At 33.0% G+C, this 13,934-nt stretch overlaps 1 protein-coding gene across 3 annotated transcripts in view; it reads left to right on the top strand.

The window, feature by feature from the left end:
- LOC105176070 (uncharacterized protein At1g04910) overlaps nucleotides 1-13,264 on the top strand; it is a 14,065-nt gene extending 801 nt beyond the window's left edge. For 2 of the 3 annotated variants that reach the window (XM_011098751.2, XM_020698555.1), the window contains 10 exons: nucleotides 1,685-1,763; nucleotides 1,953-2,020; nucleotides 2,751-2,839; nucleotides 3,012-3,189; nucleotides 6,860-6,988; nucleotides 7,284-7,420; nucleotides 10,304-10,517; nucleotides 10,614-10,798; nucleotides 11,895-11,987; nucleotides 12,805-13,264. In XM_011098751.2, coding sequence (XP_011097053.1) covers nucleotides 1,685-1,763; nucleotides 1,953-2,020; nucleotides 2,751-2,839; nucleotides 3,012-3,189; nucleotides 6,860-6,988; nucleotides 7,284-7,420; nucleotides 10,304-10,517; nucleotides 10,614-10,798; nucleotides 11,895-11,987; nucleotides 12,805-12,937 — 1,305 coding nt within the window. In that variant the 3' untranslated portion in view covers nucleotides 12,938-13,264. The remainder of the gene's footprint in view (nucleotides 1-1,684; nucleotides 1,764-1,952; nucleotides 2,021-2,750; nucleotides 2,840-3,011; nucleotides 3,190-6,859; nucleotides 6,989-7,283; nucleotides 7,421-10,303; nucleotides 10,518-10,613; nucleotides 10,799-11,894; nucleotides 11,988-12,804) is intronic. The other variant, XM_011098752.2, reaches the window with a different exon arrangement.

Genomic DNA, 13,934 nt, shown 5'->3' with positions numbered 1-13,934 from the left:
CTAAACTCTAAACACAAAACACAAAAAAGTGGGGGGGGGGGGGGGGATGGGGGTTGAGAATTGATCTCAATTAACTTTCACAAAACTTTTATAAATGAAAATCCTTATAATTTATACAACAGAAATTGGATGAGAAAATGTAGCAGCTTTATGCGACCGAAAATTGATGAGAATGCTTGGCAGCTTGTTGGATGGTGCCTATTTGCCTAACAACCCAAACACTCAACTGCAACTAATTACTCAGCTGTAACCATAGCCATGTGACAAGAAGTTATATTTGTTTACTCTTTTGCAATAAATTGCATTGTTGTGATAATGTGAGACAAATATTTAGTACCTTCAAGATAGAGTATGGTGCTAGTCTTAGAAAGGATTGAAGTTGGGTTCAAGAATGCTACTGCTCAAAATTTATGTACGACCTGATATATCCTTGACGTTGAGGTAATGAAGGAAACAACATTGTGAAAGTATATTGTTAGTTATTACTGCCAATATCTTAATCGCTAATAGGAAACAAGTTAATGGGAAAGGAAAAAGAATTTTTCTTTAATCTTTGCATGGTACTCAGAAGAGGCTAGAAGCCACAAAGAACTGGCTGTTGTGTTCTGAAGTGGCAAGTGTTCTTTGTGGACACATCATAGTGTTGGTTGACGGTTAGAGGAGGCTAGGAGACCATAAAGAGTATTGTAAAGTGGCAAGTGCTTCACGATCACAATTTTTGAGCTTGTGCATCTACAGTGGGTATGCAGAGTTTGGTGAAAGGATCAAGGTTTCATAGAGTTATATGGTGAATGCCAAAAGATGAGAAATCAGGAATGAACTGCTAATATGCATTGTTAGGATCTTAGTGAAGGAGAGGAACTTAAAAGTTTCTGTGGGAAAGAAACATAATACAGGTTTTGTGTTTGGAGAAACACTGTTAGGGATGTTTTATTGTCGGATTAAGGAAGCTTCAACTCATCAATTGCATTTCTTTTTAACACTTTTATAGATGATTAACTTACATCTATGGATAGATTATAATCATTTGACAACCTTATTTGAAACACCCTCAGTACCCATTGAGTTAAGTTTCATTGTTGCGTAAATTAGTGAAAAGTTCAGAAACTTGTGAGTGTGAAATATCTTAGTGAGCCCTGTTATGTGGCATTTATCTTATGCTTTGCAAATTTAGGCCTTTTATCTGGATCCAATGCCACTGAACTTTTTTGTGAGTGTAATTTGGAGCTAAAATATCATTCGTTTAAAATGTGTGTTTTCATTTGTTTCTATTTGTATCCTATACTGCAGGGTATATTTTCATCATATAACATTAAATATAATGTAAACTATTAAACGGTTGTTTGAGGAACAGATTGTGTGGGGGCTGGACAGAATCGAACTTCTACTCTATAAGTATGTCTAATAGTCTTTTAAGCACGAAGCATCTGATTAGTTTTAAGTTTTTCTCAATTTTGATGAAACTAAGACTCATGTACGTTTTTGTGGTCTATTAGAAACTCCTTTCTGAAGCTGTATATTGAAATATGCTACTCTATAAACATGACTTAAGCAAGCCTATTGCTAAAATTAAAAAAAAAAAAAAAAGAACTTCTTACTGAGGTTGAGAATAGTCTGACAAGTTATCCGAATACATAAAAGGTTTTATTTCCTGATGCTGAGGTTATTTGGTTATGTTCTGCAGCTATTAGAGAATCAACTTTGGGAAGCTCCTTCTAGTCATGGTTTGCATCCATGTGTCAAGCCAACCAGTAAATATAAAGGTATTTTCCTCTTCTTTGAGTATTTACTTTTCTTCTGTACTTAATAATTCTTGTTGGGCTGCTCGGGGTAGACGAAAGTGTTCTGAACTTATTCCTTCTCTGTGAAGTAACTTTTCAGCTCTCTCTTTCCCCTACTCCTTATTTGTTGCTTTTTGTCTGTTTCTGGCAAAATGAACTTTATGCATTCAGCTGCGCCTGTCTTGGATCGATATATGACTGTCCGATGTAATGGAGGATTAAATCAAATGCGAACTGGGGTTAGTATTTACTCTCTTGTTTGATTGCATCATCAGTGTCTTTTATAACATCAATTTAGAGCATAACTTGCGGAATGCAGGGGACCCTTATCCAATGAATTCTTTCAAGTTTGATTTATGCTGGGATTTCCCCATACTCATGGCAGTAGACAGTAGTAGACTGGTGCACATGGGCCATAATTTTACTTTTCCACAATAAACAATCTTTATCATTTGGTCCTTGATGCTCCAGCACCTTCTGGTTGGAATCTCGACTTTATCTTACAAACAAACTGATCAAACAAAAAAATAAACAAACTGTCTGGTGAAGGCAGTTACATTAACATTTGAGGTTGAAACTTTTATCCTTCAGAAGAATAAGAAAAAATGCACATTAGAGGGCACTCTGACATATGAAGTTTAGTCTAGTTTTTTAATTATTCCAGAGAACAACTGTGTTTGACTCCCCCTTACTGCTTGCAGCCAAGAAAAGAGCACCAAGATTCTTGGTACTCAACTCTGTCTTATAATAGAACATACTGACTTTTTGTATACTGAAAAACCTTACTTCCAGCAAGGCTGGCAGATTGATACATGTATTAGCTACTTACTTTTTTTTTCCATGGGTGGTTAAGTTTATATCATACTTATAAGTAGCTATGTGAGGAATTTCTGTTTGATTGTTATGCATGCACTAACTGTCAAGAGTTTGTTTCTATTGTTTTAACTTGTAATAATATCTTACTTGTAGATAGCTGATATGGTGGCTGTGGCACGCATCATGAACACAACATTAGTGATTCCTCAACTGGACAAGAGTTCATTCTGGCAGGATACTAGGTAAATGGGTTTACTATAATGTCTCTGCTGCATGTCTTCCCCTTCCTATTGGCGTTATATTTCTGTAAACATATAGGTTTGCCACAAATCCTAATTTCCGTTGTCACCATACATTTAACATCTCTTTTTGTCACTATCGATTTATTCCACTTTTCTTTGGGCTTATACACAGTACTTTCTCTGATATATTCGATGAGGTTCATTTCATCAAATCTTTACAACAAGATGTAAGGATTGTGAAGGAGCTTCCTAAAGAATTAGCATCTTTACCTCGAGCCAGGAAGCACTTTACATCATGGGCTGGTCTGAGCTACTATGAGGAAATGATGGAATTATGGAAGGACCATCAGGTGAGTTACTTTTATTGACTTTTACCTGATGCTGTCATGTATGCATATTGAATTACAAGTTGGAATAATTACATTGATATTAGCCAAAGAATGTGGGACTTTTCCTGAATGAAAATTTTCTTAGTTATTCTTCTCTACTTGTTATATTTTTTATTTTCTTCTTAGCTTTTAGTCAATAATTTCCTATGTCTTTTAACTTTAGTTACCTATTACATCAAGGGATAAAATTAATGTTACTAACTAATTGATTTTGACTAATAGAGTAGTCGATTATCTTAACTCATCAACTATCAAATAAAGAATAACTATATCTTTGATTAGTTAAATATTTAAATAACACATTTTAGTTAATTAATGAAACACTTAATAATTTAACCAATATTAAATATTTAGGAACTAACTAAATTTTATTGACATACTAAGAAAAGTAAAGAATTAGTTACTCAAGAGTGGACTTGATTTTATTTTTTCTTTTGACTATGGAGTAATCTTAACCATTTAGAATTTTATTCTGTGTGCTTTCCATTGCTTGTCCATTATATTATGTGAGAGAGAGATTTCGTTAGGGAGAATAAATGAAGGAGAAGTAAAATTGAATGTATGTAAACCTCTCCAGAGTTCAGTTTTGTTTCCGTCCAAAATTCGGCGGAAAAGTTGAAGTATAAGGCTAGATTGACCAAAAAATTCCCATTTTATTTTTATTTACATTATTACCTACATATATTATTTTACTATAAACAAAATACTCCCTTTATTTCAATATTGGCATCAAGAAAATATTTCAATAGTTTTTTCCGTTTGATGCATATTTTTCTTAATGAGTTTTAGGTTTAATTTTAATCTTTTTGATGATTTGAAATTATTTTAGTATTAGCTTATTTATATTCTATTACAAAATGATGAGAAAAGGGTTAGTTGGTAAAATTACAAACATTAGTCTTTCCTTCGCAGTTTATTATGTGTGTACGAAACACGGGCAAGTATTTGAGATTTACTTCTCTTTATGTCATACCAAACAATTTAACGGAAAAGTATTAATCTTTTCCCTCGCCTTTTCCCTTTCTCTCACCCTCCCCTTTTCACTTACCTTTTCTTCTCACTGAACCAAACAAAGAGGCAGCGCCACTGTAATTATCCTGTTAAATATTTGATAAATGCTACAATGAGATATATGAATCTGTCCATTGGTATAGATGTGAGTATGTTGAGAAACAAAATGCTTAATTGTTTGATATAGATTTAATGGCCATGGAATTTTGATGCTATTGTTGTCTTAGTGGCAAGTTCAGCATATACAATAAGATCTAGAGTAACAATAAGGGAAAAATTCAAAATTATAAACTCCAAAACAAATAAAACGTAAGTGCATCCTTTAAATAAACGTGAATAGAATGTCCAAGGCTTAGCTCAAAAAATAATTATGTATTTGAGAACATAAGAAGTTACAGAAGTGTTATTTGCATACTAAATGAGTGTGCAAATGTATGCTTTATTTGGTCAAACATAGACTTTGGATCAATATCATAAGGCCTGATACTAAAAAGCAATTACATGGATATAGACAATAGATAAATGAGAGTAGAGGGTGTTTGAATGAGTTTATATTCCTTTTTCAAATATCTTATATTTTATAATATGTTTGAGATGTTGTATAGTATGTGTAATGGGCTTACAAGATCATGTTAGAATCTTATCATAATGTTTGGATTCTTTTTCTGAGTGTTTTGTTGTATTTTGTGGAGATAGAGAGAGAAAAACAAAGATAAATAAATGTGTGTTAGAGATAGTATGTATATTTAGATTTATTTTTGGAGATAATATAAAATAAGTATTTTATGATTAATGTTGTGTTTTGGGAAACAAAAATTACTATTTATTATCAAATCATGTCTTTTTTATATATATTTATGTATATGTGTGTGTATATATGTGTATGTATTTATGCTAAAACAGTTAAAAACACACAAGTAAGGTGTTTCTGAATAATGGCAAACATTTGGTATGTTTTGACTCGTCTTGAAAATAATTTGAAAATGAAAACAAACATAGTGCATAATGCATAAGTTCCTTCAAAAAAATAAGAACTTCCTAAATTACTATTAAGTTTTTAACAAACTCATTTACCTTTGGCATAGTTTTGAAATTCTAATTATCAACATTTTATAATTTATAGTTGTATTTTATCAAAACACGCCAAGAGTTTGTTTTTAATATAAGATTTAACATTATATAAACTTCACAAACATTTTATGAGATGTATGAACTTATAAGAATTCCTAATATACAAACACCCTCTCAGACAGGTCTGAATAATGCTTCTACTTTCAACAAATGAAGAAAATAATTTATTTAACTCATGGTGGGTATTAGCTAAATTCCATCCATGGTTAATCAATCAATTGTATAGTGGTATATCTAGCTGGTGGCTATTGAGTAATAAGAAATGTTTACCAATGCCAATATATCCTCCCAAAGGGCAGAAACAAGGATAAGCTAATTTTAGAGCTTATAAAAATATATTGCATTTATCCTTGTAATTAAACATATGATTGAATAAACATAATTAGCAAAGATGATCAGTCTTAAATGTTTAATTATCCGCTAGGTCCTCTTTGGCAGGAAACACCACTTAAACAGTGGAAATTAGTAGAAACAGTTGATCAAATAAATGATCAAATGGGTGACAACTATATCGTATATATAAAAAAATGTGGAACAGGCCAAGAACCACTTTATGTTACTGTCAGTTGGTCCAATACAATATCCCTCAACTCCACGAATCAAATCTCTGATCCACTAAGACATCTAATAATAAAGATTAATTGAAATAATTGTATGACAATTGGAGCAGTTCCTGTTAATTCTTAAGATGTGCAAATGAACTCTCAGTTACTGCAGTGATGCATTTCCTTCACCTATCCATTCATTTAGTTCGTTATAGACAGATTACTAGGTTATCTTACGGCTAAATGACCTAATTTTATTTTTAACTGCCTAATAATTATTGAAACCAGAAAAACAATTTAGGTTTGGAAATTGGAACTGAAATTTCAAGCCACATGCATAACCAACGATGAGCACTCCATTGTTCTAATAAGAAACAATCTGAGATAGACCAACCAATTGTAATCTCTGGGCTACTGCAACTAGCCTCTATGGAGTCCAATCTGACAGGTTTATAGTTGCTAATAGAGTACTGATTCCTCCACCAAAAATGTGTGTTATAAACAATAAATTTTGGTCCTCGCTATACCTACACATATTACCCAAAACCAAATGAAATTACAAAAGATGCAATGAGGTGCTACCCAAAACAGCTTTTTAGTCCAGTACATAGCAAGGGCAAAGCCATGAGCCCCCAAGCTTTACAACTATCTAAAGCTTCAACAAACTAACATCCTCTGGACTGACCTACCTAATCAAACCATGATTAGCAGTGTGTTCCTAACAGTAAATCTTCCTATGTGTTCAAAAACAGATTCAACTTAACTTTCATAATACAAACACACTCCCATGTACTCTGATCTTAAAAACAAAGTCCATGATATTTAAAGAACTAAAGAAGTAAATTACTTCTTTTTTTTCCTTTAAAAGTTGTAGTTGGTATTATATTGCTTGCTGCGAAACCATTATATGAATTATGGTTTGACCTATTGATTCTTGTCTGCAGGTAATTCATGTTGCAAAATCAGATGCTAGACTTGCAAACAATTATCTGCCTCTTGACATACAGAGGTTAAGATGTCGTGCTCTATACCATGCTCTTCGCTTCTCTCCTTCTATCGAGAGTCTGGGAAAGGTGAAAACCATTATCTCGTCCTTTCTTATCAGACCTATATGAGACCAATGAGGACCAATCACTAAGTTCTTGCACATTTTTGAATGAAAATATCAACATGCATGCATTACAATTCTGGGAGGATAATCAGAATTCATTATTGTCCTATTGGATACATAACAAAAAGAGAATTCAACTCAAATTACATCTGTACAATCTCTCTTGAGTTTTGTAATTCTTCTGATGCTTTTAAGAGGTCTCCTATGGGGATTCACTTTATATTCCATTCTGAGCATAAATGACAGTGACACCACAGAAGCTCATGGAGCGGCTGCGATCACGTGCAAAAAGATACATTGCCCTTCATCTAAGATATGAGAAAGATATGCTGTCTTTTACTGGATGTACATATGGGCTTAGCGATGCAGAATCAGAGGAGCTCAGAGTAATGAGGTGAAATTTTTTATTAATTACACATGAGGACATGACTTAAGGCTATTTATTGATTATATCTGTTGAGATTAAATGCCTACAACACTGTTCCAGAGTTGTAAATGGATAGAATGTCACCACTGGCTCAAAGTCCGTTATTGCTATCAGTCAACTGATAATCTGGTTTTAACTGCTGAATATGACCTGGAGATACCACTGGGTGGAACCAACTGTTCATGTTCAAGTCAGCGATAAAGTTGTTATGCACCATATGACTTTGAGATACAACCATATGGGTGCTCGTTAGTGTTGAACTCAAGATGATTATTGGTGTCTCTAGGTCTTGAATCTAACCACCTTGTCCTTTGAGCAATGAATTGAATAATTATAGTCGTCTGCATAAATATGCTACTTATATGATTGCTTAGGAGACTGGTTGGATGCGTTAAGTATGCAGAGGAGAGTGAATTCACAAATTCAGTTATCATAAACATATAATGATGGTGTGAGAAGTATGGAAACAATCACTTTGTTTGGGAGATGTTTTTAGTTAGGTTTTTGAAGGTTTGGAAAAAATGATTTTGGGCTTTGCAAAGTTTGAAGTATATATTGAGGAACGTGATGAGTGTTTACTATTTCAAAATATTTGAAAATTCTTGAAAATGGATAAAAATGTGTGGCTTAATTATTTCTTTATTATAAGAAAAAGAAAATTATAAAAATATATTTAAAATATTAATATAATATTAATAATGCTTGTCGCGGACTGCGTCTGCAACTCCACCAAAAAATCTTCTTTTTTTAATTTTGAGTTGGAGTCGAGGATCATATCCGGGACTCGCACAATTTTTATTTTTCTTAGAAAAATAACATAGTCACTGACTCAAGTCGCGGACTAGAATTATTAGGGACTTACTAATTATAATTGTTAAAAGTGACCGTCCGTCTCACAAGTGTGCCGCCGTCATTGGCGTCGAGATCTTCTTATATATATTTTTATATTTTTGATAGGAGAGGTCTTCTTATATTATGCGCTATGCATTAAATGATATCCACTAAATAATGAAAATAGAATTGGTGAAACGTTATACTAAATACTATCACTTTTTACTTCCTTCATAAACAATAAATTTAACAAAATTTAAAACTAATAAAAAGTAAAAATATTTGTATGTCTAAATTATATGCCAAGAATACATATATACACTAAGAAATTAGGAATATGACAAACGAAGATATAATAATATATACATGACAAAAATGGTTAATTACACTTAGACCTACTTCGAAAATGAGAAATTATACTTTTACCTAGAGAAGTTTTAAAATTACACATACACTTCCTCTGAAAATTCTCCCTTCATACCTAACCCCCTTCCGTTAGCGTTTGGAAGAAAACTAGTGATGTTAGAAAAAAAAATTACAGAAAGTTTTTATTTTATTCTTATTTAATATTCCCATGTAATATTATTAATTATAAAGTCTGTAAAATTTATTGTTTATGTGTAATTTTAAATTACAGAAAGATGTGTAAAATTTATCTTGGCGTCAACGACACCGGCGCACTTGTAGAACGGACGGTCACCTTTAGCAATTACAATTAGTATACTTTTTTGATATTATATAAATTATAAATTTATTAAAAATATAATTAATTACATTTATAATTTATTAATTAATAAATTATTAATTATAATAAATAAAAATTAATTATTAAATTTAAAAAAAAAAAGAAGGGAGTCGCGGACTTGTCGTGGACAAGTCCACGACTCCCTTTAATTTACCAAGGGAGTCATAATTGACTCCCCAATAATTGGGACGCGGGTATTTTTCTAAAAGAAATATAAAAATTGTGTGAGTCGCGGATGTGATCTGCAACTCCAACTCGAAATTTAAAAAAAAAAATTGGTGGAGTTCCGTGACTCGCATTATTAATATTATATTAACTATTTTAAATATATTTTTATAATTTTCATTTTTATAGTAAAAAAATAATTAAGCCAAAATGTGTTGTATTGATTCTGAAGGGGCCAAAAAGTTACTTAATATATTCAGATATTATCTTTTGAGTAGGCAAAAGTTAATAGATGCCAAATCATGTTTTGATAGTGTGTCTTTTATAATTTTATATATAAAATATACAGGAAGGATAAACATAACTTGTTTTGAGTATTTCTAATATTGAGAGTTCTGAGTTGGTTTTAAACCAATTAAAACCACTGTTACCCTATGTTTGGAATAATTTTCAGTCTGTTTTTTTAAAAAAAGATGGGTAAAAACAGGGGACTGATTATGCGTTAATCTTTGCCATCTCTCTCTTTGCCACTTCTCCTGATACCCATAAACTTCATAAACAAAATTTAGCATTTTATTTTCATGAGATTGACTGTTATATACAACTAACAAAAATCTTACTTTGTTAAGATGTTACATGTTGAATAACTATAGTGAATCAAGTTTTGAACCTGGTTTTCTGGCTTGTCTAACTCATTAACACCAATGTGGTCCTCTGTCCAACTTGGTAAAAATGACTTTACAACATTAATTATTCTCCAAATCTCTTATTGCTTATGTACATGGGATTTGAATCTGGTGAAACAGGTTCCTTTTAGGTCTCCTAGATTTTGGATCTCTATAGTTTGATCTATCTTTATTTTTTGAATAAACATCTTCATAACGTTATTTTGGGGTAGAGCAGATATTTTTTCATATTATGTCATCTGGAGCATGCTTAAGTAGCTTATTTTGAGCTCAAATTCAGCATCCAAAAGCATTTGATTTTTCCTATTGCTGGTTATTGAAAATTGCTGTGCATTTGTTTAGAGGACAGTTTCTATTAAGAGCATTTAATTGGAATTCTCCACATAAATACTGCTTTTCTATGTTGTTTTTGGTCTTCATTAGGGAAAAAACAAGTCATTGGAAAATCAAGAATATTAATTCAACGGAACAGAGAATCAGTGGTCTCTGTCCACTAACTCCAATGGAGGTCGGAATATTTCTTCAAGCTCTTGGATTTCCACGGTCTACACTGATATATATTGCTGCTGGGGAAATTTATGGTGGTGAGAGACGCCTGTTGGAGCTTACATCTCGCTTTCCAAACATAGTATTCAAAGTTAGTTCAGTTGGCAATTTGGATTTGAACTGAGAATACTGAATTACTTAAAAAACCAAACTATTGTAAGCAGCCAGACTAAAACATTCGTTACAGGAAATGCTTGCAACTCAAGAAGAACTGAGAACGTTTTCCAATCATGCATCGCAGACTGCAGCGCTCGATTATATTATCTCTGTAGAAAGTGACGTTTTCATTCCATCACATTCGGGTAACATGGCAAGAGCAGTTGAAGGTCATCGTCGATTCTTAGGGCACCAAAAAACAATTACTCCAGACAGGTATTAGTGGCTCCAAAATCAATTTGATAATTTATAGTTCAAGGAGAAGTCCTCGTATCTACTGAGGATATGTTGCTAGATCTGAAAAACTTATGGAGCTAATAGCCATGGGAAAATGTTTGGTTTTGTAACTAAGATTTTCCCCCCTTTCTGCTGAACATTACATTAATTGCAAGCTTATTTGATCTACTACAGCATTTTATAATCCTACCTTTCCTCCAGCTCCTTTCCCTTTCTTCCTTCTGTTATCATTTCTCAATGCTATGCAACTTGACTCTTTGGCATTATTACATCCATCTGCTTTGATTTCGGAAATTTACATGCAAGCCACCTATTAGTGTTTGAGGGCAAAAATGTAGACAGAAAATACAATGACTTTTCACCCTTTGGAATGCAACCAAAAAAGAAAGATAAGAAACATAACCCCCCCCCCCCCCCCACCCCCCTCAATTTTTATTTCTAAGAATTTCAACTTTCCCTTTTGTATCTCATCTTTTTCTCTCTTCTTTCATCTCAACTCGCATGGGGTCTGCAGGTAATTGTTCATACTTTAAAATAATCACTTCTATGAGAAACTCTTCATAGTAGTCATTCCCATATAATTTTGCCAGTCTATGTGGGTAGTAATTTGCTTGGGCCTCACAAGTGTATGCTATCAAGGCATTCAGTCATTAGGATTTGGAGTCTGTATACTTGAGCTGCAGGTCGCTGATTACATTTAGACAATTGAAAGTTGGAATTGGAATGATCTTAAACCATTCAAACATATTAAAACATATACTGATTTATGTGCATTTTTGTGATTATCAATTTGGATTTGCAGCTAATGCCATTTGTGTATGCGTTTTCACTTATAAGAATCTTCAAAGTTTTAGAGTGCAGAAATAACATACTGGTAATCAAAATTTTGCTAAAAGGAAGTACGTAAGAAATCTTTTTCATGTTATACAACACATTCTCACATTCGAAAAACTTGAAATTTGTGAGAAGTGTAAAAATCATAGTGCCATGTAGTTGGTAACTTTGTTAAATTAAAAGCAGCTCTCTGTAAAAACTTCATTATTTGGCCCCCCCTTGATTCACAAACAACGTGCAGGAAAGGCTTAGTTGAGTTACTTGATAAACTGGAAGCTGGACTGTTGGAAGTGTCATCTTTCTCCAGCCTTGTGAATCAATTGCATAAAAACAGGTATGTAAACAATTTCTACTTGCTATAACCTGCATTGATATGTTTCGATTGGTATATAAACCTTTATATTCAACTCTTTCCTCTCCCTAGACACTTTATTGTAGGTGATATAGGGTTGAATGTGGTAATTTAATCTGAACATGGTTAAATATTGTTGTTAGTATCTCTCATCCAAGTGTACCAGAATTATGTTTTACTGGAATCATTCAAAAGTATGTATCCTTCACTTTTAATACTGTCGTACTGCCTGAAAATCCTTGTGTGGCTAGAAAGCTTAATGACAACGAAGCTTCTTAACTGCCAAGTTCGCAACAGTAATATGAATTCAGCAATTGGTGGAAAAGCTTCTTTCTTTCTTTCTTTTAAACATAGACCTATCTTCTGCACTATCATGTTTCCTAGGCTTATTCAAGGTGATTTACAAGATTGCATTTCACTAACCTATCCCGTGATGGGAGAAGGGAAATCCACTCGGAGAATGGTTATGTGACACACTCAAATTTGTGGACAACAAATTAAAAATTTGAAATAAATTATTGTTGTTTTTAAAAATTTATATTTTATTTTGATAAAAGAATACAAAAAAAAAAGCCAAAAAGTTATGAGAAGTAATTGAAATTGAAGTGAGAAAAGGAAAAAAAAAGGTGGGAGTTGAGAAGCGAGAAAAATGGGAGTTGGTGAGATAATTTGAAAGATAAGAATTAAAATGACATGCCAAAAAGCCTGAAGACTAAAAAGGTGTCTTTTTCAATTATGAAAGAGAATAGATGCTAGGGACAGGAGGTTACAACATGAATTTTTTCCATGTGACTTGCAGGTTTGGTGCACCTCGAAAAAGAGGAGCTGCGCCACTGGGGATCAAGGGCCGAGCACGATCAAGGCTGGAGGAGTCCTTCTACCAAAACCCATATCCGGAATGTATTTGCAAGTCGGAAACTGGAATGAGGTGAAATGAAGAAACTGCATTTTCTTATAAAAAAAAAAACAAGAAAGAGAGACGTTTTCTGCCTTAGTTGGAGTCCTCTCTTGACGTGAAAGTGGCAGTGAGCCATCCACAGGCCATTTTTAGCTATCTTACTTGCCCTGCTTTTGGGATTTAGCATAGGTAATTTTACTTCTAACTTGTGACATTTACTATAAACGTAACGTGTTATCGTTGATTCAAATTTTGTATCTCGTTAGTTCAGAAGGGACTGAAAGTGAAACTTTGCAACCTTCATTGCAATTGGGAGTTGGGATATGTTTTCAAGCAGCCTATCCTGGCTTTTGGTTGGTTATTTTGATGATTATTTTGTATGTTTATTTAATTTTACAATTTTTCTGTATTGTTTACAGAAACGTTTCTTAGATGTTTTTAAATTTTATTAACTCAAAACATGTAAGAAACTAAACTTTCATGATTTAGACATGTCAATGGTGAGCAGTACTCATTTTCGGATTCATTACTTATAAGTTAGGACTGAATCTGGATTCAATACTTTTACGTTAAATCTAGACTTAAATTTACACCAATTAAAACAATTATTTTGGTATTGATAAGATTTAGATTCTAAAATACACGCTGGCATGAGTATTGATGCGGGTAAAATTTAATACTAAAAAATGCACATTAATTAATTGGTTGTTCTTTGAAAACCTTGATTCTCTCTGCATGAGAGTTTTGGTTCTATTTGGTTTTGGATCGTTCGTACTGCCGGCCGACCAGGTGGCTGGAGATCAGAGTGAGGTAAATTTTGCTTGTCCAATACTTACTGTCCGATCCCTTGCTACTATGCAAGCTTTGACGACTGATTGGCGAGGGCGTGTCTCTTTTGCTGGAGAAATCAGGTTATCTGTTTTTTGTTTCGTTAGGATAGTCCTTTTTTAGTGTTTGTCCCGATTATGGGCTTGTTTTCTTTTCTCTCTACGTAGTTTTTTTTCTCTTATCTTCATATTTGTCTGGGTGTG

Source organism: Sesamum indicum, linkage group LG13 (assembly GCF_000512975.1).
Source record: "Sesamum indicum cultivar Zhongzhi No. 13 linkage group LG13, S_indicum_v1.0, whole genome shotgun sequence".
Lineage (NCBI taxonomy): Eukaryota > Viridiplantae > Streptophyta > Magnoliopsida > Lamiales > Pedaliaceae > Sesamum > Sesamum indicum.
Note: the sequence above shows the minus strand (reverse complement) of the source record. Positions and strands in the feature narration are given on the sequence as shown.